Source organism: Aphidius gifuensis, linkage group LG1 (genome assembly GCF_014905175.1).
Source record: "Aphidius gifuensis isolate YNYX2018 linkage group LG1, ASM1490517v1, whole genome shotgun sequence".
NCBI lineage: Eukaryota > Metazoa > Arthropoda > Insecta > Hymenoptera > Braconidae > Aphidius > Aphidius gifuensis.
In genome coordinates this window covers 24,852,523-24,876,234 of record NC_057788.1, presented here as the reverse complement: position 1 = coordinate 24,876,234, position 23,712 = coordinate 24,852,523, and the positions used below count along the sequence as shown (strand labels likewise).

The 23,712-nt window shown below is 23.3% G+C and overlaps 3 protein-coding genes across 13 annotated transcripts in view; 2 read left to right on the top strand and 1 right to left on the bottom strand.

Annotated features, from left to right (window-relative positions):
- LOC122856532 (uncharacterized protein DDB_G0283697-like) overlaps window positions 1-10,402 on the top strand; it is a 35,738-nt gene extending 25,336 nt beyond the window's left edge. For 7 of the 8 annotated variants that reach the window (XM_044158242.1, XM_044158210.1, XM_044158225.1 and 4 more), the window contains 4 exons: window positions 186-2,106; window positions 2,307-2,623; window positions 6,207-6,269; window positions 7,494-10,402. In XM_044158242.1, the coding sequence (XP_044014177.1) occupies window positions 186-2,106; window positions 2,307-2,623; window positions 6,207-6,269; window positions 7,494-7,582 (2,390 nt within the window). In that variant the 3' untranslated portion in view covers window positions 7,583-10,402. The remainder of the gene's footprint in view (window positions 1-185; window positions 2,107-2,306; window positions 2,624-6,206; window positions 6,270-7,493) is intronic. The other variant, XM_044158250.1, reaches the window with a different exon arrangement.
- LOC122857479 (profilin) lies at window positions 6,992-19,452 on the bottom strand. Of its 4 annotated transcripts, none has more exons than XM_044159685.1 (4): window positions 19,006-19,452; window positions 18,411-18,615; window positions 15,086-15,355; window positions 6,992-7,014 (listed from the first exon to the last, which is right to left on the bottom strand). In XM_044159685.1, the coding sequence occupies exons 2-3, from the start codon at window positions 18,519-18,521 to the stop codon at window positions 15,086-15,088; spliced, it is 381 nt and encodes a 126-aa protein (XP_044015620.1). In that variant the 5' UTR covers window positions 18,522-18,615; window positions 19,006-19,452; the 3' UTR covers window positions 6,992-7,014. The 4 variants fall into 4 exon arrangements, with proteins under 4 accessions (XP_044015620.1, XP_044015610.1, XP_044015629.1 ...); XM_044159675.1 differs by lacking the exon at window positions 6,992-7,014 and adding an exon at window positions 11,328-11,741; XM_044159694.1 differs by lacking the exon at window positions 6,992-7,014 and adding an exon at window positions 11,333-11,741 and having other exon boundaries at window positions 18,411-18,611; window positions 19,006-19,118.
- LOC122856775 (nucleolar protein 10) lies at window positions 19,183-23,705 on the top strand. The gene is made up of 8 exons (XM_044158605.1): window positions 19,183-19,272; window positions 19,828-20,017; window positions 20,072-21,005; window positions 21,120-21,165; window positions 21,259-22,752; window positions 22,841-23,108; window positions 23,203-23,299; window positions 23,388-23,705. Exons 3-8 carry the CDS (start codon window positions 20,940-20,942, stop codon window positions 23,484-23,486), a joined length of 2,070 nt encoding a protein of 689 aa, XP_044014540.1. The 5' UTR covers window positions 19,183-19,272; window positions 19,828-20,017; window positions 20,072-20,939; the 3' UTR covers window positions 23,487-23,705.
- Window positions 23,706-23,712: the final 7 nt, after the last annotated feature.

Here is a 23,712-nt window from a genome sequence, read left to right as displayed (position 1 = left end):
ATTTTCCTTTTTTTATTCTATATAATAACTTTCAATATTTGTGTAATTACTTTTCAAGTCTTTCAAGAGAAAAAAAAATAATCTCTCTTTTTTTTTTCAATACTATTGATCATCTTTCAATTGATTTTCTTTCTCCACTTTTTTTTCTGTTGACATTATCTGATTATTTTATTTTTAATTTTCAGGTGTTGGATCAACTTCAAAATCTCGAGATCTTGATTATGATTGGGTAGATTCACAGCGTCGTTCAACAACTGATGATGATTTAATTTCTCCTTATTCACCTGATACTTCAACAAATGAAGGTGAATTAGAACAGCCAATATCAAAACATGATTTACCATGTAAAAATGGTACATATGTTATTCGTGGTCGTACGCGTAAACGTGAACGTAAACCATTATTAACAACAACAAGCCCATTACCACAATCAACAAATAATAATGAACAACAACAACAACAACAACAACAATTAAATAGTAATGTTTCAAAGCGTTATTCAAATACATATGATGATATTAAAAGTTTATTACGTGAAGGTAGATTAGAAGGATTAAATGAACCACCACCTAATTTTGTACCACCAATACCACCAGATCTTGTTCGTGTATCATCATTACCAGAATTTGATGAAGTTGATAATAAAAATTGTGATCTTAAAAAAAAAAATAATAATAATATTAAAAATAATTCTGAAACATCATCAACAGCATCAACACCACCAAAAAATATACCAATTTTAATAAATAAAAAAAATCATACATCAATGAAAAAACCAACGATAACAATGTCAAAAAGTCTTGATATTAATAAAACAAATTATTTAAATAATGATATTATTATAAATAAAAAACCAATAACAACAACATCACGTAAAAAGGATTTTAATAAAAATAAAACAACACAATCAAAAATACCAGTTAATTTATTAATTGAAGATCAAATTGTTAAAAAGGCATTAAATGAAAATCGTCGACAGTTAGAAAAAGTAAGTGATGCTATTAAAGAAATTGAAAGTGTTAAAAATAGTGAATCATATACTGATATATTAAAATATAAAAATAATGATGATGATAATAATGGTAATGATAATGATGATAATAAAAAATCTGATGTTAATAATATTATTATTAATTCTGATTCAGAAAATTCAATTAATTTATCTCGTGATAATGATAATTATGATGCTGGTTGTTGTAGTAATAAAAATAATATTGATTTAAATGATATTGTTTATTCATCATCAAAACGTTTATTAAATAATGGTAAAAATAATAATATAAATATTGATAATAATATATCAATATTAAAAAATGAACAAAGACAAATTGAATATGTTATTGATGCAATACTTGAAGATTCTAAAAAACCAGATTTTAAAGTTAGTGTTGATGTACTTGAATTTCCACCATTACCACCATCACCAGTTGAAGAAGAAGATATTGATGATGAAGAAAATTTTAATATTGGAAATAATAATATAATGACAAAAGTAATAAATTCAACAACAAATCATTATACAACATCACACAGAACCCTATCACGTTTATCAGGTAGATCAATTGATTATAGACCAAAAGTACCACCACATAGAATACAAACAATTGATATTAAAGATAATAATAATCGTTCATCACATGATACAACAAGATCAATGGATGCTGGTTATTCACGTAGTAGAAGAGCAACAACAGCAGCAGCAACAGCATCATCAAATATATCAACAAATTCAAGAAGAGATGTACCAATTGAAAGACGTACATTACCAAATGATTTACCTGGTCCATCAAGAAGACGTACATCATCAAGACATTCACCAAGTACTGAAAATGCTGCTTGTAGTAGTAGTATTAGTAGTAATAGTGGTACACCTATGATGGGTACAATGATTATGCCAATTGGTAATTCTGGTATGCAAACATCATGTTCATTACCAGAAACACCAGTATTTGCAAGAGGTAGTGATATACCAAGAACACCACAACATACTACTGGTGGTACATTATCAACAACAACAACAAATTCAGCAGCATCAACAACTGCTGGAGGTACTCAACCAAGACGACAACCTGGATGGTATGCACCAGCAACATCAACAACTGGAGGGTATTTTTTATTTTTTTATTTTAATGAACTTTTCAAGTGTATTTTTTTTTTTTGTTACTATTATTTTAAACAAAAGAAAAAAAAAAACAATACTCAAGAATTTCTTTAAGAAATTTTTAAGTATTCAAGAGAACAAAATTGTTATTGTTATTATTATGATAATTATATTAATGTTTTTTTTTCATTTATTTATTATCTAGATATAGAAGAAATAATCCTGGTCTTGAACAGGCTATTATTGGAACTGAATTATTACGTTTAGCTGGTGGACCAAGTCGTGGATGGTATCCAACTCGTCGTAGTGGTAATCAACCACGTCCAGCATCAATTGAACATTTAGAACGTTTAAATAGTGCATATGAATCACGTTTACCAACAACAATTGAACAACGTAAACCGTTGACTCTACCAACCAACATAACACCCAACAAATACTTCGGTCAAAGTAAGCACAGTACAGCTGCTTCTGGTACACGTGAAGCATTAAGAAGGGTCACTAGCTTGCTCATTAAAAAAGGTAAGTGATGGATATTGTGTTTTAAAATCACGATCATCGGGCTGATTATTTGTCATTCATTGGACGAGATGGACTATTTATTATATGGATTAAAATGTGGTATATTAATTATATACCTAATTCATTTTTTTTTTTTTTTTTTCTTTCATTTATATTCCTTTTTCAATTTAAACCTTTTTTTTTTTTTCTTCTATATATCTTTAGAAAATTAAACAATATCTTAATTTTAATTTTAATGCATGAGAGATACAGTAAATTTTCACTGTAAATTAAATTTTATTACAATATTTAAATTGAGAAATTATTCAAGGATTTGGTTGAAATTGGATTTTATAATTTTGGCTATATTCCAGTTATGGTTTAATCGATAATAATTTAACATATTTTATCATTTTTAAATGTGCTTTGTGATATCACGTGCTCATTTATTTATTTATTTATTTATTTTGCTTGACCGTCACTTAGCTCCATCTGCTGGTTTTTAAATATTTTTAAATATAAATATATTATTAATGCACACACATATGATACTGATTTTTATATATTTAAAAAAACTTGATCAACATGATAATTCGACCTTGAGTGACGTGCCTGATGAAAATGATATACACAAAGAATATCATACAAGTTTTAAATTACTTATAGTTTTAAATATCCATCTCATCATTTACCCTCATTTTTTATTTTTTCTTTTCTTTTTTTTTTTTCCCCAGTTAAATTAATTATTTTTTTTTTTTGTTCATTTTTATTTCTTGATTAAAGATGAAATTACTAGATACTATTCAAGTAAGATATATAATAAAAAAAAACAACAATATGCTGTTATTTGTTATCGAATTGTTCGATCTTGAAATAGAGTTTTGTGTTATCATCATTTAGAAAATTTTAAAAACAAAACAAAAACAATTTCAACAAGTTTCTTGTAAGAACAATAAGTTACTTTTTTTTGTTGTTGTTGTTGTTGCTCCAGTACCACAGTTATTGGTTATTTATTTATCTATGTCAAACTTATCTCGAACAAAATAATACTCAACTCACAAAATTAATTTACAAATAAATTGACGAGAAATAATTTTTTTTTTTTATATTTTTTTTCTTTCTTTTGACAATCACTTGATCAGCTTTAAAAATTTTATAACAATCAGTATTCAAGAATCTTTGAGTCAAGCTGTTCCTTTATTATTTTCTTTTTCAAAAACTTCAAACAAGTTTTTGGAAAAAATAAAAAAAAAAAAGAGATAAAACAGCTTTTTAGTAATCAGAAAAATAAAAAATCAATTTCCAATTGAATTCACTGGTTAACAAGCAAAATCGATTTTACAAGATAAGATTCACCCAGAAATTTAATTGACCAGAAATATCTTTGACATCAAAGCAACGTAACACATTTTGATAGTAATACTATTTAAAGCTTTTTTTAATTTTAATTATAAATATTTATTTTACATAAATTAATTAATTTTATTATTAAAAAAATATCATTTAATATCAATTAATTATTTGAATACAAATAATATATTTTTTAAAATAAATATACAGTTATATTCTTGAATCTTGAAGGTGTAAAAATAAAAAAAAAAAATACATTTTTATAAATATAGAGACCAACAGATGGTCGGCTAAAAATGCCAAGACCAACGGCAAGAGAAGAGATAAATTTTTTTTAATATACATTTATATATATATATATATTTTTTTTTTTTTGTTGAGATGAATGTTTTTTGAAAGCTCAGTAAATTTATGGCTGATTATCCAAGGCAGTAGAAATTATTGTTATGAGTACTCTCAAGGTGTAACGAGAATTTTAAATCTTAACAAAGAAAAATTATCGAAAATCTATTTAGACAAACCAATAAACTATAAGAGACAAAAATAAGTAAAACAAAAAAATAAAAAAAAAAGCTATAGAGGCATTAACCATCCTCATAAATTGATTTATTATTATTATTTTGTTGTTTTTCTTTTTTGCATAAAAAATTTTGTTACATAACTTTCAATTTATTTATTCGAAATTCAATTTTTTTTTCTTTTAACTATCAATTTTGTTTACTCCGGAATTATTGAGAAAATATAAAAAAATAACTAAAAAGATAGTAAAATAAATATATAAAAAAAAAAAGTTTTTTGATTAGAGAACAAGCCAATAACATTAAACAAAGTTGAAGTTTGAGTAACATGATAATGTTTGATGATAGTTTACTTTAACACACAACTTTTTAACTAACTCATCTACTTGTATCAACTTTCATTATTGAAATATTATCACATATAATTATAATAACACATATCAAAAATATAATTCTCTATTTTATTTTTTTTTAATTTTTTTTTTTATGAAAATAAAAAAATATAATCAATTTATAAATCAGTTGAGCTTTTGAAGATTTTAAAAAAATAATAGTAATAGTAATGTGAATAAAAAATAAAAAAATATATAACTTGCAATAGAATAAAAGCTCTTTTAAATGAAACAATTTTTGAAATGTAAAAACAATGAATAAAGAGAAAAATACATTGGTATATAAAAACAAATAATAATAATAGTGAATAAAGCTGAAAACGTATATAGTCTTTACCTTCATGTTGCCTTGCAGCACTAGACCCAATTGATTTATTTCAAGGGTCTTTTACCACTACCAATGTTACTAACAACAACCTAGTCATTTTTCATTTAACATTGTATCATTGTGTATACATTAACCATATAGTCTATATTACAACGAATAAATACACCTGACAGCATCATCATCATTATTATTATTTCTTTTCACTCTTTCATTGGACTCATGTGTGTTTCTCTTCTATCCATATTTTCTTTTTTTTGTTTCTTTATTTTTTTTTGAATGTAATGCATAATCTGCACTCATTTTTAGAATGAAAAATTCTGCAAAATGTAAATAATAGAAAACAATTTAACACCCTCTTTTGCCTTTTTTTTTTTTTTTTTTTAAAAGAGTATATTCAAATAATTCAATGTGTAGATTAAAAACGTTATTAGATTATTGTTATATTATAATTATTAAATAACTTGAAGGGATAAGAAGATCAACTCTACTTCGGTATGAAAATAATTAACTTATTATAATTAAAAATAAATATTTATATAACTTTTTTTTTTATTATTTGCATGATAGAAAAATTTATATAAAATAAAGTTAAGATAAATTATATATCACTGGATTCAAGTGAGTATATTTTTAATGATGATGGTGATGATTATTATTATTATTATTATTATCATTATTATTTGTACATGAGAATTTAGATTGTGAACAGATCATTTCTATATACTTACTACCACTGTTTTTTTTTTTTTTTTTTTTTCTATGATGAATGTTTTATTTCATCATTATATTTGCGTGGTAAATCTCAATGTTGCTCTATGACTCAACAAAAAATAATAATCATTATTATCGTTTATGTTTATATTAATAATAATAAATAAAAAAAAAAAAACTAAGATTTATTAATAATTAAAAAATTATCATTTATTTATTAAATGTTTAATCGGTTATTATTTTAGTTTAATATTTAAATATTTTATAACAATTTTTTTAATCAATTTTATTTTTATTTGTTGCAGGAAGTGGAAAAGATTCAAAAGGATCATCAAAAGACAATGTTTTTCCATCTGGTCCTTATACTGGTAAGTTTATTTATTTAAAATTTTTTTAATTTATAATTTTAGAAAAAATAAATTAGAAATACAGGATACATATTTTGTGATTATTATTATTAAAATAAAAATTTTAAATCATGAGTCATGATGATGATGATGATGGCACACTTGAGTCAACATTATTCTAAAACTAAAAAAAAATATTGGCCTTCATATATAATAAGCATTTGGTATATGCATCCTCTAAGAGACGAAAATAATTTTTTTTTTTTTCATTTTTGGGTCAAAAAATATTAACTGACACAAATACCATGATCAACATGATCTTATTTTTTATTCAGTTTAACTATATATATTTTTAAAAAAAATGATTAACAATTTTTAGTAGTGATAAATGAATTTTTTTTCTTCATAAGCTACATATCCAGATGTTAAAATTAAATTAAACTAATGCTTGATGACTTTTTAAATCCTCTGACAAATAATTTATTTAATTTATATTATTTTTTTAAATTAAAAAAATTTTTTTTTTCTCTTTATATATTAAAATATTTTTATCGTTTTGAATTGAAATGTGTAAACAAGTGTGTATAGACACAGGAAATGTAAAGATAAGTCAGGAAATAAAATTGAAAACAAGAAATTTCGTATTACGTGGAAAATTTAGAATAGTCTGCTGGTAATATACAAGATAACTTGAGGTATCATCTTATTGGTAGTAGTGTATTGATCCTGGTTTCTCTCTGGCGTTGTCAAGTAAACTTCATTGTTCCTTTAAATGGAAAAAACAAGATAATAATAATAGAAAAAAATAAAAAAAAAAATGTTGAATTAAAAGAAAGAACCAAATAATAAAAATAAATAAATAAATGAATGAAAGCGAAGAAGATAATTGAGCATCTCAAGTCCAGTAGAATTACGTTGAATTGTTAAACTCATTTTAAAGTGACTTCCGTTATTGCCAATCACAATAACAATTTGTACATGTCTTGAAAGTTAAATTTTTTTAAAATATACTATTTAAACAAAGGGATAAAAAAATAATGAATAAATAAATAAATTGAATAGAAAAAATATTTATTCAAAATATTATTTGAATATAAGTTTTGATTTATCATCATATACTGGATGTCATACTACTGGACAACAAACTATATGAAAAACTTTAATCAATAATATAAGTATTTTTAAAATACATTTTAAAAAAAAAATGTATTACAGATATTTCAATATATTTTTTTTATTTTTCAGCTGGTGAACCAAGTGATGCACCAAAGAAAAAAGGATTTTTCAAAAATTTCTGGAAACGTTCACGTCATTATTCATTAGAAAATCAATAGCCCAGGTGTTTCGTCTCATTGACTGGTAGACAGTCACAACGGGACGAGGTTTTACCACGTCATAATAATTTTTTTAGTAAATATCAAGATAATGATAATAATAATCATAAAAATAATAATGAACAACAACTTCAAATGACAAATACTAATTTTATTGACAATCCATGTTGTTGTATTGCACAGTAAGGTATTTAAAAAATAGGAAAAATAATACCACACATTAATGAAACAATAATTTTTTTTAATTTAAAAATTGAGGTAACTCTGTTGATTCAAGAGTTGCTGTTAAAACGATTAAGGGAGAAAAAAAAATAGATAAATAAGATTAAATAGAAAAAAAAAAAAAAAGATTGAGGACATAAAAAAATTGTTGTTTTAGAGTCTGTCGACCTTTCGCGCCAATGTCTGAGTAGAAGTTTCTCATTTTCTTTTATACTTATATATATACCGTTTTTATTTTTTTATTTTTTACTCTTCTATCTACCTTTACAAGTATCACAAGATTCCATGCTGAGATGAATCACCTCAAAAATCTTTTTTTTTTTTTTAAAAAACTCATTTTTCTATTTTTCTTGGTTAAATAGTATCAAAAGAATATATTTCTTTATCATTTTATTTCTTTGTTAAAAATATATTTGAAAAATGTAAATTGTCATTTAAATAATCTGATTTTTGCTTATAAAGTAATTTGTTGTTGAGATGAAAAACAAAAAATTGTCTATTTAAAAAGAAAATTCTTTTACTTTTTTCTTTTTGATAAATAACTGAAGTATAAATATATTACAAAGAATTAAAATATATAAATTATTTTAAATATTAAAAATAATAATAATGAAACATAAAAGATGATATTATCATCAAGTATGTTGTTGAAAATTATAACAAGTTTGTTTGATGATTCTTGATAGTAAAACAAAAAATAATATATCTCGAGATATTGTCAACCAAAAATTGGTTAAACAAAATAAAACTATAAATAAATAAATTTAGGCTTCAGGCAAAAAAGTCATGCATGATAATTAGATTTATGAAAAAAAAAAAATAAATTAATATAAAATAATAAAACTTATTTATTAATAAAAAAAAAACATTGCTAATAATTTTTCACGAGTGATAAAAATTATAAAAATTAAATTTAAAAAAATCCACTAAAATACTCATATAAATTTTTTTAAATAAAAATAAATAATTTAAATTAAATAAATATAATAATATATATAAAAAATAATAATAATAATTTAATATTATTATTAAATATAAACAAAAAAAAAAAATAACAATTAATAAAATTGCAGGAGTCTTATTTTTTCATTGGCGCGATAAATAAAAAACATGTAATAATACATGAAAAAAAAAGAAAAAAACATGAATAAATAAAGCGCGTTATTATTAATTAAAATACTAGTCCAAGATGCAATATAAATACACGTCTCGAGACAAAAATGAATTCTAATTAACGACAAAATAAAGAAAGAATGAAAATAAAAAATAAAACGAAAGAATATTATATTAAAACATAAAAGAAAAAACGAATTACTGAGTAATCAAGGTGGTAAAAAATTGATTTGCTTTAATTATTATTTAAATGATAACAATCACATCTCTTTAATGTATATGAATAATTATATACGTCTATTAAGAGTATTAAATAACAAAAGAAAAATAATTGAAATAAAAAAATTAATGAAGCAATCGTTTTTTATCACCATTGTTCGTTTGGTATAAATGTGCATAAAATGTAAGTAGAATTTTTTCAAGTGTAACTAGATTGTATGTATGTATGTAATGTATATGTGTATGTATGAAATTTTATGAGTGAGTGTTAACTTGGATGTGGAGAATTTGAAAAAAAAAAAAAAACAAAACAAACAGTCGATTCATCATTGTAATCAAGATTTTTTTCTTGTATTATTAGTATTTCTTTTTTTTAAATATTTAATAATAATATTTGTATATCGACATACTTTTAAACAATGTAAAAATTTTCATAACTTCACTCCTAGTTTGACAAGTAAAACAATGGCCTTTTTTTTATAAAAGGACATATTTGTTACAAACAAAAAAAAAAAAGCATAATGAAAAAAAAAAGCAAAATGAAATCGTAGATTGAACATAGCAAATTAACTAATGAAGATAATTGAATCTTTTAATGAGCATTTCAAATATTATCTTCATTAGATCTCATTAATCCATGTGTATTCATAATTATAAATGAGACTGTAATATAATTCTGGAAGTGTTAGAAAATCCTTTCTACATTTGAAAAAAAAAATACTTAAAAAACATTTTTTAAATAGAAAAAAAAAAAGTATCTTCCGCTCCGATAACTATACTCGCTGATTATTTAAATAATTTTTTTTTATTCTTGAATTTTTAAAAATGCTTGATGATATTGTAGGTATCAAATTTAAATAAGTTTATTTATAAATAATAATAATTGTGGATACCCATAAAACCCGAGTACCGAACTACATGCCTTAAACTGTAGAAAAAAAAAAATGCAAGAGTTTACCTAAGCTTATTTATGTATATGAATGAACGAGAAAAAAAAAAAAAAACAATTCCAGTTGTAAATTTTAATAGCAACAGAATTATTATAGATTTAATAATCCCATCAATTAATTGTCGACCGTTAATTATTAAATAGTGCATTTATTTATATCGAAAAAAAAAACGGTGTCGAGATTTTTGAAGAATAGTATTTCAAAAACGAAAAAATCAATTAATTACGAACTTGGATATCATCGGTAATCAATTAGTCTCGGTGTATATATGCAAAAAAAAAAAAAAAAAAAAAGGAAAACTTTTTTTTTATTTTAATAACCACGGTTGGTTTGTTGTGCCCTCCTTACAAAAATCAATCGAAAAAAAAAAACATCATTCGCCAAAGATTTAAGTACAAAATCTATAATTTAATCAATAGATCTGTTCAAATGACTTGGCGATAAAATTAAAATAAAGATATCGAGAGACAATGAAATAATTAACAATGAATAATAATACTAATAATAATATAAAATAAACAATTAACAAAATACAATTGTTGATTGATGATACTCGACCACACCACCGTTAATATTATTTAATAAAATTAATAATAAATTAATAAACATAAAAAATATACTGCCCCCAAAACCCCTGCAATGGATTTGTAAAACCAAAGTACCATTTTACAAAAAAATAAAATCGAATCTTTGTAGTGTTTGAAATTAAAATGAACAATGAAAAATAAAAAAGATTTTAAGAAAATAAAAAAAAAATCAATTAATATAGTATTTGTAATTCAGAATTAAAATTTAAAAAACAAAAAAAAAAAACACTCAGTCTCAATTAAATGATATTTATTACCGATGAAAAAAAAATTTAATTAATTAAAATATTTACGTATAAACACAATTTTGATGGGAAAAATAGAGTAAAAAAAAAAAAAAAGTTTTATACATAAAATAATAATGGGAATGATAAAATAATATAATTGTTTTTAAAATATTTTTCAAATCCAAAAAATCTTATTTATTTTTTTATTAATTTCAATTTAATATTTTTTAATACTTACCTGAATTATTTATTTTGCTGTGACATTATTTATTTTTATTTTTTTTTTATATATATAATCAATTAAATTTTATAATTATTATTATTCTTATAAATATTTATTTATCAATTGAAAATACGAAAATAATAAATAGAAATTATTGAGAAAAAAAAAAAAAAACAAGGCAGGAGAATAAATAATAATTACAACTCGTGTACTTTACTTTATACAAATTTATTATTCTTAAACACAATCTAACTTTTGATGTATGCAAAAAAAAAAAAAAAAAAAAAAGACAAAAAAAAATCTTATGAGAAAAAAATATTATTTATGAAGCTACTGACGTCATTTTTTTTCGCCCTCATTATTTTCTTTATTGTTTAAATATCAGTTTTATTTTTTTTTATGTTGTTCATTAATTGTGAATCAATTAAAATATAATTTCAATTAAATCTACAGCTTTAATGTTGTAATCACTTTTTTTTTTTTATTATATTCTAATATATATTAAAAAAAAAAAAAAAAATATTCTCCATGCAGCTCCGAATGAGGCTTGAGAGTTTAATTTTGAAAAATCAGCACTCTTGTAAATAAGTTAACATGGAACTGCGACAGCCAGACAAACTAAAACCAATAAATAAAATTATAAAATAATAATTATTAATACAGTATTAAAAAAATTTAAATTAGAAAAAAAAAACAAATATTTAACAAATTCATTTTACTCTTTTTTTTTTTTTTGTTGGTTGGTTTTTTTTTTTACAATTATATCAGTTTTATTCCTTCCTTCCTTTTTTTTTTTTTTTTTGTTTTTTTTTTATATCAATAAAAGTCATTACATAGTAGGTAGTTTGGTTTTTTTTTCCTTTTTTTTTTGTGATATCATTCATCTTACAAACTGACGCTTGTTGGCACATAGAAAAAAAAAAACAGCAAGCATCCACAAAAAATTCTAGTATCATTTTTAAAAATTGTTATCAGCCATATAGAAACTAACAATTATTAGGAATAGTAGATTAGTTATGCAGCAGTATAGAAATATTAATTATAATATTATAATTATTAATTATATTGGGCTTATTTATTTATTCTCAGCCTTGATTTTTTTTTTTTTATCAATTTTTAATTTTTTTCCATAAATAAATGGTATGAAAATGTGCATGTGACACGTGACTTTTTTATTTATTATTATCATTAATATATTTTACTTAATAAATTGTTATTTTATTGATTTATTTTTTAAATATATAAACATCGAAAAATTAAATAATAATAAATAAAAAAATTACTTTTAACTTTGTTCGACAGCAATGTTTTAATATTTATAAATATTAATTTTTTTCTTTCATTGTATTAACAAATGATAAAAGTTTAATGACACAGACAAGTCGATAGAATGAACAGGTTTATATCAAAATAAGGAATATAAGGAAGAGTAGATTTAAAATAAAAAAAAAAAAAAAGAAGAAGAAGAAGATTATGTTTTTTCTTCTTTTTTTTAATTTTTTTATTTTTAGTGTTGAGAATAAATCGAGTTTAATGTCTACATGCCATTTCAAGGCAATGGGGAAATCCCTAAAAAGGCCATCATCGTCAAGATGTGCCAGTTTTAATGTTGAATTAAATAATTTTTTTTTTTCTCTATGTTATTTTGTCTCAATGGTAAATGCATACAGCTATTTGTTGACACACTTTAGCCAATAAAAGACTGAACAAATGCGTCATCAAACAAAAATCATTGATATGAGAAAAAAATTAATTTTGATATTGAAAATAATACAACTGTAATGAATTTACAATTGTAATATTAATGTTAAAAAATTTTATGCATAATTTAATAATAATACTCAAAAATTATTAAAAAGTAGAAAAACAAAATCAAGTTAATAATCATTTAATAAAAAAAAAAAAACAATTGTTAATAATAACTGGTATTGTTTGTAATTTTTAATATGACACAAGATAATGTTCAATTTTTTTTTTTACTTTTTAATTACTTTTATAAACCCTTTGTAATTAAACATTGAGACACAGTTAGTAGCTAAACAATAAGGATTTTTATATTTTTTTTGTTTTTAATTAATCAGTAGAGTGCAATAAGTTTTATAAATTTTTTTTTTTATCAATTGTTTATTTTTTAATTATTATTCATTATTTTTTTTTATTATTATAATCACGCCTACAGCCACACCGTCCTCTTGCTAATCTAGTCGTTAACTATCATTTTTTATTTTTTAATTCTCAGTTTATCAAAAAAAAAAAAATAAAAAAAAATAATGAAAACTAGATTATTCACACACAATTAGTATACAAAATTTCTTAAAAACACATTATTGCATACGTGCTCTATCTATTTGTTTTTTTTTTTTTTTTCATTTTATTTTTTTATGTATAAAAAAAAAGAGCGTTCAATATAATACAAGAGTTTTATTTTATTTTTTTAAATTTTTATTCTCGTTGTTATTATATTAGTAGCCTATCTGACTGTTTCGCGTTATTTTAAAATTAATTTTTAATATTGGAAAAATGTTTTACAATGTATTTTATAATTATTATCATTATTTTTTTTTTGTTTTGAATTATTTTTATTTTTATTATTATTGCTGTTACAATACTAGCTTATTATTATTTATTTATTTGTTCTTTATGAAAATGCAAAAATTTTTTTTTTGATATCAAAACTTTTGAGCAGAATATGAAAAGAAAAAAAAAATAAAAAATAAAAAAAAAAGTTCTTTATTTGATAGAAACAAAAAAAAAAAAAAAAAAAATTGTGATTGTTATCACTTTTTCACATTATTATTATAAAAATTTTTTTTTTTGTTTTTATCAAAATTTTATTTTATCATGCACACGACGTAGATGTTTTTTTTTTTTTTTTTTGCAAAATTAGCGGCGGGCTTTCGGCAATTCCGGCGCTTTGACATAATTATTATTTATTTATTTTTTTTTATTTATCTCGTTCTCACTTATTCTATCGTTCTTCTTCTCTTTCTCTCTCTCCCTTTTTCTCATTTTTTTTCATTTATTTAAATGTATAATAGTTCGGGTCATGATGCATGTTTTTTAAACTTTTTTTTTTATTGAAATTTTGTTTTTTTTATTATAATTATTAATCATCATATGTTGGTATTTTTGTAAATCCGTTTATTTTAATTATGTCACTGTCATTTTTAAAATAATCGACTGTATTGTTTATTATTAATTAATATTAGATATTTTTTATTAGGTCCCAGAGGTTACTGCAACAGAAAAATAAAAAGGAATACCACCGTGAGCCAAAAAATTCATTAAAATACATTATAGTTATAAAAAAAAAAGGTGAATAATTTCGATTATGAATTAAATAAAAATGTGTTAAGTGAGAATACTTGAATTTATATAGAAAAAAAAATTATGTTTATATAGTGTTGATGAATATTTAGTTGAGTGATTTGTAAGTAGGTGTTGAGGTGTATATAGAAAGAAAAAGAAAAAAAAATTGGAAAAATTTCTATCTCTGTACACGCAAGTTTAGAGATATACAAAAGTTAAATGGAGAACGATGGAGGCATGCGATACGTTTTTGGGAAGTCACAGAAGGAGTGAACCACCACAACGAAGCTAACAAAAATAGATTTTTGGTGCCGTGGGCCAAATGATTCAATGTTGGAGAAGAGATCATAAAATTTGTGTGTAACAAGTTAAGAATCTCAAGTTTCTTCTTGACAATAATTAATAAAAATAAATGTGAAATACAAAATTTTTAAAAAAACTCAAGTTTAACAAGGACAAAATAATAATTTTTTGTCAATAATTATTAATCAACAAAAAAGAAGATCTTCAAGGCAAATAATAAAATTTAAAAATTGTTTTTTTTTTTTTCCTTTTTTCGAAATGAATGTAATAAATATACTTTTAAAGTATATTTATAAAAAAAAATGTATATTTAATTTTAGTATGAAAATTATATTTAAAAATATACAAACCTAATAGCCACAAGACAGGAGGTAGTCACCCAATTTTTCAACAACTGATGCTGCTTGCTGTGGTTGAATTGGATCCTCATAAAGTGATACTACAACAGCTTGTGCCGTTTTCATACAGTGTACACCAACTTTACCCAATTTAGCTCTTATCACACGATCTGTACCAGACAAATAAATGTACCTGTTGCCAGCTAATGTAACACCAGATGATGTCAAGATACTTTGGGTCTCAAAACCTTCAACGAGCTTTGCCAATTCTTCTTTGCTTACCTGTTGAAATTTAAATATAAAAGCATTAATATTTAATTTAAACTTAAACAATAATTTATCAAGAAAATTAAAACAAAAAAAAAAAAAAAAAACATTAGATGAAAGTGACGAGATACGTTGGTATAACAATATAATATATATTTATTTATTATTTTTTTGTTTTATCATTATTCATGGTCACTGACAAATGAAAGTAAATTACAAAAAAATAATAAATAAATAAAAAGGGATCAATGATGCTAAATCATTATCATGCACTACTTGCAATTTTTTTTTTACTCAATATATGATGATATTACTTTCAATTTCTTTATCACTGTTTCGATACGTTCAACGACCCATTAAATAAATAATTTCACATGCATTAATCATCATTTAACACGCATAAAGACTAAAAAAAAAATTGCATTCATTAATTTAAAAAATATTATAGAAATTAAAATTTAAAATATTTTCATTTTAAATGATAAACAAATTCCGTATTTCTGTATTACTAATCAGAAATTTAATTATAAAATTATTATGATTTTTCATTTTCAATTAACAATAATAATTTAATTGTTAATTAAAATATGAAAGTATTTTTCTTTTTTTTTATCTTTATCAAGTCATAAAAATATAATAATAATATCATCAAATTTTATTTGTGAGTCATCAGGTTTTGGTGACAATTTATACATCACTGACCATGATTCACATGAAAGTTTTTTTTTTTTTTTTTTTTCTTACTGATTTCTCATTTTACGATATGAATGATATTTAAAAATTTCCATTCAATATTATTATTATATTATTTATTTATTGAATAATAAAATTAAATTAATGAATAAACAAGTAGATGAACAAATGAAAATAATAATAAATTTTTTGAATAATGTAAAATGCATTGTAATGGTTTATCGAAAGTTTGTGAAACAATATTGAATTGAAGAGATGATGAAAATGAGACAGAAGTAAAGAGTGGAGTTGAATTGTTAAGAGGAAATGAAAATAAGAGAACATAACAGAAGAGAATATATAAAAGAAGAAAAAATAAATATTCTGGTTATGTTGATACGGCACTGTGTGGTAAGGATGCTACAATATACAGCCGGCTGTCGCCATTTTGGCGTCCACAACCGGAAAGTGTGCACGCAAACTCTACAACAACGCGCGTGGCAGCTGCCGACTTTTTTTTTTTTTTTTTCAATTTTATTTTATTTTCACAGAGAAATGACCAGAACCCAGAAAATATGAGAACAAAAAGATTAAAAATAATATGTATTATATTTTCCGTGGGCGTTTTCATTTTGTAGAATATTATTTTTTTTTTCTATAGATAAGACACAATTCAAAAAGAGAAAAAAAATAATTAATAAATTGAACAAAATATAAATATTTAAATTACTAGAAATTAGATAGTATAATAAATGATAAAATATTATTATTTTTTTTTTTCTTTAATTGTTATTCGATACATATGATGATGATGATTATTGTTGCCTTGAAGTTTCAATGACAAACATGATTCATTGAACATTCCATTTGGAGTATTAAAAATTAAATAAATAAAATTAAAAAAAGCAACTAGAGAAAAATTAAATAATCATATATGTAATGATAAAAGTTTATTATTATTGATAAATTTAATAGCTGCATGGTGCAGTGGCTTTAATAAAAGTTTATTGTTGATGAAAAATATTAAAAATCAAGTATTTTAATTGTGGAAAAATCAAAAATAAATAATTCTCAATGTCAAAAGTCATGATACCCATGCGACATTGTCTGTCAGTCGCCATGTTGAATTTGGATGAAGGAAGAAAGAGAAAAAAAAAAAATAATAAAATGAGATATAAAATGAAATTAAAAAAAAAAAAACCGTTGGAGGATCGATCGACGCGAAGCACAGCGGTTTTGGCGAAATTCGTGATGCCGGCACTCTCTTGCCACACCCTCTTTGCAATGTGAAAAACCTCATTGCTTATATTTACGCATCATTGTGTCCTCAAATAACTACTAAACTATATTTTTAAATTATCAATACAAAAAAAAAAATAATTTAAAATAGTCAACCAATAATAAACAGAGCAAAGTAAGGGACAAAAAAGATGTATGATTTTTCTCATGTTACTTTTTGTAAATATAGAATTTAAAAAATAAAATTATATATATTTTATTTTTTAAATGAGGAAAAATAGGGTCGTTAAACCTGACATTGAAATAATGACAAACAAGTCAAACACAATCATTGAAAAAAAAAAAAACAAGGGGAGGGGAAATACAACTGTATCTAATCTTTTTTTTTTTTTTTTTCATTTTGTTAAAGACAAAAAAAAAAAGATAATAAAATATGATATATTTTTATTTTATGTACTTTTTTGGTCAAAAAAAAAAATGAAATAAAAATTTAGAGCTTTATCTTATCTCAATATTTTTGAGTTGAAGAAAAAATAATAAATATAAAATGAAGTAGTGAAAGGGAAATTGACGTGGCATTTTGGTGCAACGAAAATACTTCCACATTTTATTGTCAACAAGACAATTTTGGAGTACACAAAAATATAAAAAAAGAAGAAAAAAAAATTGTTAATTAAAAATTACATTTCGGGGTTAGAGAAACATGTTTTGTTGCCGGTATGTAATACAGTTTGCAACAAACGACATTGAAAGATAGTAGTGGAAGTATATATGATGAAAAAAAAAAAAAAAAAGAGATGCCGGGACATGGCGTGCGCAGTTCAACACCCATGGATCCTAGACGAAATGTCGGCGGATATGGAAAGAAATAAAAATAGGAATTTTCAAGTAATGAATAGGAAAAATATATCCAAATATTTGATGAAAAATACAAACTTTTAAATAAACCAATTACAAGTCATTGAGCTGTAAATGATACATGACTTAAAAACACCGGATTTCAATGACCTAATATTTTTTAAATCTGGTAATTGTTCACCTTGTTTTATCCAACGCTCTCTCTCTCTCTCTCTCTCGTCTCTTTCATTATTAACTGTTAGATATTATTATGTTAATTATTTATCAAATTAATATTTAATATAAATTATAGATTACTCACTTCAAAGCCATCCGATCTTGCCCACACATTACCATCGTGGCCGGCAATTGCTGCTTTTGTCACGCATCTTGACGCGAGCAGCTGCTTGTCAACGTAATCCTGCCAGCTCATGATTTATCGGTTAATTAAACTTGTTTTATTTTAAATATTAACAATAATTAAATCACCACAGATATCCAGTGATAACAAATGTCCAGCTCACTATCTAAAAAAAAAAAAAAAAACCAAACCCGGTTTATTTTTGATATTCTCTCAAAAAATATTTATCTATTATTTATACATAAAAATCCAATAATAATAAAATAAATTATCCCGGTTAATATTTTTTTTTTTTTTTTTTTTTTTCTCTCAAATAAAGTCTTTTGCGTCTTTTTGTTATTAATTTATTTTTATGTTTATGTATACACAAGTGTATAGGTACATGAAAAATAAATTAGTAAATAAATATATATTATTTATATACGAATAAATAAACAATAATTATTTTATTATTATTAATTTTTATATATATATATTTGTATTATATTCAGAAAAAGAAAAAAAAAAAAAAAAGAGATTTTTTTTTGTAAAATAAAATATATGTAGAGACACACACCGTTCGTCGCCAACTGACTCGACTCACGTCTGCTTTAGACTAAACACCACGATGCGATGGGCGAAAACCTCGTCCGACTAGTCGACTCACCAACGGGCACGCCGTGGCCCCACACAGTTTAACACCCTCTTGTCGTCTCTACTCTCCTCATCACTCTTGTGACCCTTGGTGATTGTTGTATACTTGTATTTGGTGCAATACACTGCCACAGTGCCACCCTCTCTGGGGGCCCCACTGCTATTCCACATATACAATCATCATTCCCCGGTGAGTTTTCTTATACTTTTCCCCTCTCTCCCCCGCAAATACACGCAAATATAACAAATGTTGGAACATAGGGAACATACTCTGCTGTACTCCGCCATATTTGTCCTCCTGTTTTTATTCACCACCCTCTTTAACCCCCTCATCTACATCAATTTTCATCATCCCCCTCTTTGAAATCTAATCAAACATAGAAACCTCACTCCCACCATAATTTGCGGCTTCGTGGCACCGTGACTCTAGACAAACAGGCTTACCAACGACAAGAAAAAAAATTTCCATTTTTTTTTTATTTTTTATTTTTCAATGTTTATTATTATGAATATATTTTTTTTTTTTATTTTCCCACACATGCCATTATTCCGTGCATATAATATGCAATTATAAATTTATAATATTCTGCTTATTCATTTTTTTTTTTTTTTTTAATTCTATATTTAATATAGTTGTATTTTTATATATAATTATTTGTAAATATATTTGGTGTAGAGATCGTTGACTTTTTCGCAGGTTAAGTTAGATATATTTTTATTTATTTTATTGTTTTTTTTTTTTCAGTTTTCTCGATGAGTCACGCTGGGAGGGAGAGAGAGCTAGAGAAAGAGAGAGACAGACGACCATGATTTTCATTGGAGGGGAATTTTTTGAAATGTATTCAGCTGAGGGCTGAATGCTCTTTTCATTTTTATTTAATTATATAATTAATTATTAATGATTCGCAGGTTGAATTTTGATTACTTTAATTTTGGTAATGCTATACATTTTAAGAAATGAATTTCTATGAATATTATCTTTTTTTCAGGGCTTGTGGCTGACTCATCATTTGATAATACTCCCTATTGTTATAATGTATAAGAAAATTTTAATATTGAATAGTTTATACTGTTTTATTATTATTTTAAATTTATTTGATTGATTCAATTGATATTTTATTAAATACATAAGTTTCTTTTTTTTTTTTTTTCTTCTATAAATATGGAAAAAAAATGTTTATTATTTGCAAAGATTTAATTAAGATTTAAGATGATACATACTGTTGAGCAGAAGAAAAAAAAAAATTAATTTATATTGCATTAGAATTTAGAATTGTATTATTATTTTATTTTAAATGTTAATTGTATATTTATTTTTTTCTCGGTTCGTTCGTTATATATTGGAAAGTTTTTCTATTATCTTTGAGTAATTTTTAAAAACAAATTTCATTTTTATTTATTATACTTTTTTTATCTGATGAAATTCCAATATTTAGAAACTTTCGGTTTTTTTTTTAACTTTAAATTTTAAGTACCTAAAAGAATTTTGTTATCAGTGGTTTTCTTTTCTTTTTTTTTTTTTTTTTTTAATAATAATAATTTAGAAAAATAAAAATATAACTTAACATTTTCAATAATAACACATGTATTGATAATATATCAATATATAAATGGGTAAGAATAATATAAAAGAAAAAAAAAAAAAATATTGTCAAATTGAGTGGGGGAAATTTACGTTTAACCACGTGTTAAAATTGTTGGCTGCTGGCTTTGCCGAATTGTCGCTGGTAACATTTACAAGAGGACATGCACAAAATAATTTATTATTTACAAAAAAATAAATAACTACACTATTAATTGCAAACAAAATTATATATTAATGACTTTATTAAAAAAGTTAAATAATTAATAATCAAGATGCAAGTATCTTCTCATAATAACGTAAAAATTTACAATCTTAGTGCTGGTAAATCATTGCCTGAGGTAAGCAATCATTATTCGAGGTTATAATCAAAATAAAAAACGTGCTTTAAATAATTAAATAATAATAAAAAAATTAAAATAAAACTAATAATAAATTTATTTTTTATTTTTCAGTGGTTATCAGAAAGAAAACGAAGGAATTTATTGAAAAAAAATGTTGGTAAGTAAACAATAGAAAAAAAAAAAACATGACATTTTAATAATATATAATATAAATAAAAATATATGTCTAATCATAAAATTTAATCAACAGATATTAGAAGAAGAATTGAGCTTATTCAGGATTTTGATATGCCTGGTATAAGTTCAACAATAAAAACATCAAAAGATGGACATTATGTATTGGCATCTGGTATTTATAAACCAAGAATTAAATGTTTTGATGTTGATAATTTATCACTTAAATTTGAACGTTGTTTTGATTCAGAAATAGTAACATTTGATATATTATCTGATGATTATAGTAAAATTGTATTTCTTCATTGTGATAGACATATTGAATTTCATGCAGCACATGGTAAATATCATCGTTTACGTATACCAAGATTTGGTCGTGATCTTGCATATCATAATCCAACATGTGATTTATTTATTGTTGGTGTTGGTAATGATATTTATCGTATTAATCTTGAACGTGGACAATTTTTAAAATCATTTGAATCAGAAGCATCATCAATAAATAAATGTCAAATAAATCCAGTACATAATTTACTTGCTGTTGGTACACAAGAAGGTAAAATTGAAGCATGGGATCCAAGAATAAAAGATAAAGTTGGAATACTTGATTGTGGTTTTCATTGTCTTCAAGATTTAAATATAAATACAGTACCATCAATAACATCATTAAAATTTCAAGGTGCTTTAACAATGGCTGTTGGTACTATTACTGGACATATATTATTATATGATATTAGATCAAATAAACCATATTTAATTCAAGATCATAATAATAATTTTCCAATAAGAAATATTGAATTTCATAATCAAATGGATTTAGTTTATTCAATGGATAAATCAGCAGTTAAAATATGGGATAAACAAAATGGTAAAATATTTACAACAATACAAAGTGAAGTTGATTTTAATGATCTTTGTATTGTACCTGATACGGGAATGTTATTTATGGCAAATGAAGCACCAAAAATGCAAACATATTATATACCAAGTCTTGGCCCAGCACCAAGTTGGAGTAGTTTCCTTGATAATTTAACTGAAGAACTTGAAGAAATTAATCATGATAATACATATGATGATTATAAATTTATAACTGATAAAGAATTAGAAGAACTTGGATTAGAAAATTTAAAAGGAACAAATTTATTACGTTCACATTTACATGGTCATTTTATTGATGCAAGATTATATAAAAAAACTAAAAATATTATTAAACCATTTGCATTTGATGAATATAAAAAGAAAAAAATTAAAGAAAAAATACAAGAAGATTGTGCTAATAGAGTACAAGTTGAAAAATTACCAGATGTCAATAAAAATCTTGCTGCTAAATTAATGAATATTGATCCAAGTAATAAAAAAAATAAAAAACTTGATGCTGCTTCTGAATTACTTAAGGATGATCGTTTCGGTGGATTATGGACAAATAAAGATTTTCAAATTGATGAAAATACACCAGAATTTGCTTTGCTTAATCCAGTTATATCACAACTTAGTAAAACAAAAGCTAAAACTGTTAAAAGAGTTTCAAAGATACCAAGTGCTCTTGAAGATGATGACGATGATCATAAAGGTATGAAAAATATAATAATAACAGTAACAATAATTACACAAAATGATAATATAAATATATTAATAATTTTATTTAATAATAATTTCAGAGGGTGATTCAGATGAGGGTTTAATTTACGATGATGAATCAAGTTCAGATGATGAAAAACCATGGTCAAAGGAGGTTAGTAAAAGGTACAAAGAAGCAAATAGAAAAGTAAAACAAGCTGAGTATGAAAAAGAAAAAGAAGAAGAAGAAAGAATAAAAGCTGAATCTCAAGGTGATGATGATAAAACTAAACAAAGACCAAGAATTTTGGAAACAAAAGAAGGAACTGAATTCCAACGAGGAAAAGTATTTATGAGAAAACGCAACAAGTAAGTATTTTGATTATTTTTATTTTTTAATTAATTTTATTATTAAATAACAATATATATTAATAAAATTATATATTTATTTTATTATTTTTAGTGCTACTTTGGGTGATAGAGTACAAAGTGAAGAAGCAAATACTGTAAGAACATATGGATCACGTGGCAACAGAGAAATGTCATTTACAACTGGCAAGGTAAGAAAATAATAAACAACAAAAAAAACAAATATAAATAATTAATAATAATATAATAATAAAATAATTCTTAAATTTAATTCTACAGAGAAAACTTGATAAAAACCCTAACTCACTAGATCGACGACGTGAACTTAAGGGTTTCCTAAGACCAGCTAATAACATTGGTAAAAGGAAATATAAATAGCATTAAATAAATTTTTAAAAAAATTAGTTTTATCAATTAATTAATTAATTAATTAATAATACTAGAAAACATATTTCTTTTTTTTTCTCTCTTTGTAATAATTATTTTAATAATTAAAAAAAAATAATAATCACAAACTTGTTTTTATATTAATTAAATATTCATGAAATAATTTAAATATGATTAAAATTGTCTGGTGTGTAAAAGTGGGGTAAGGCATAAAAGA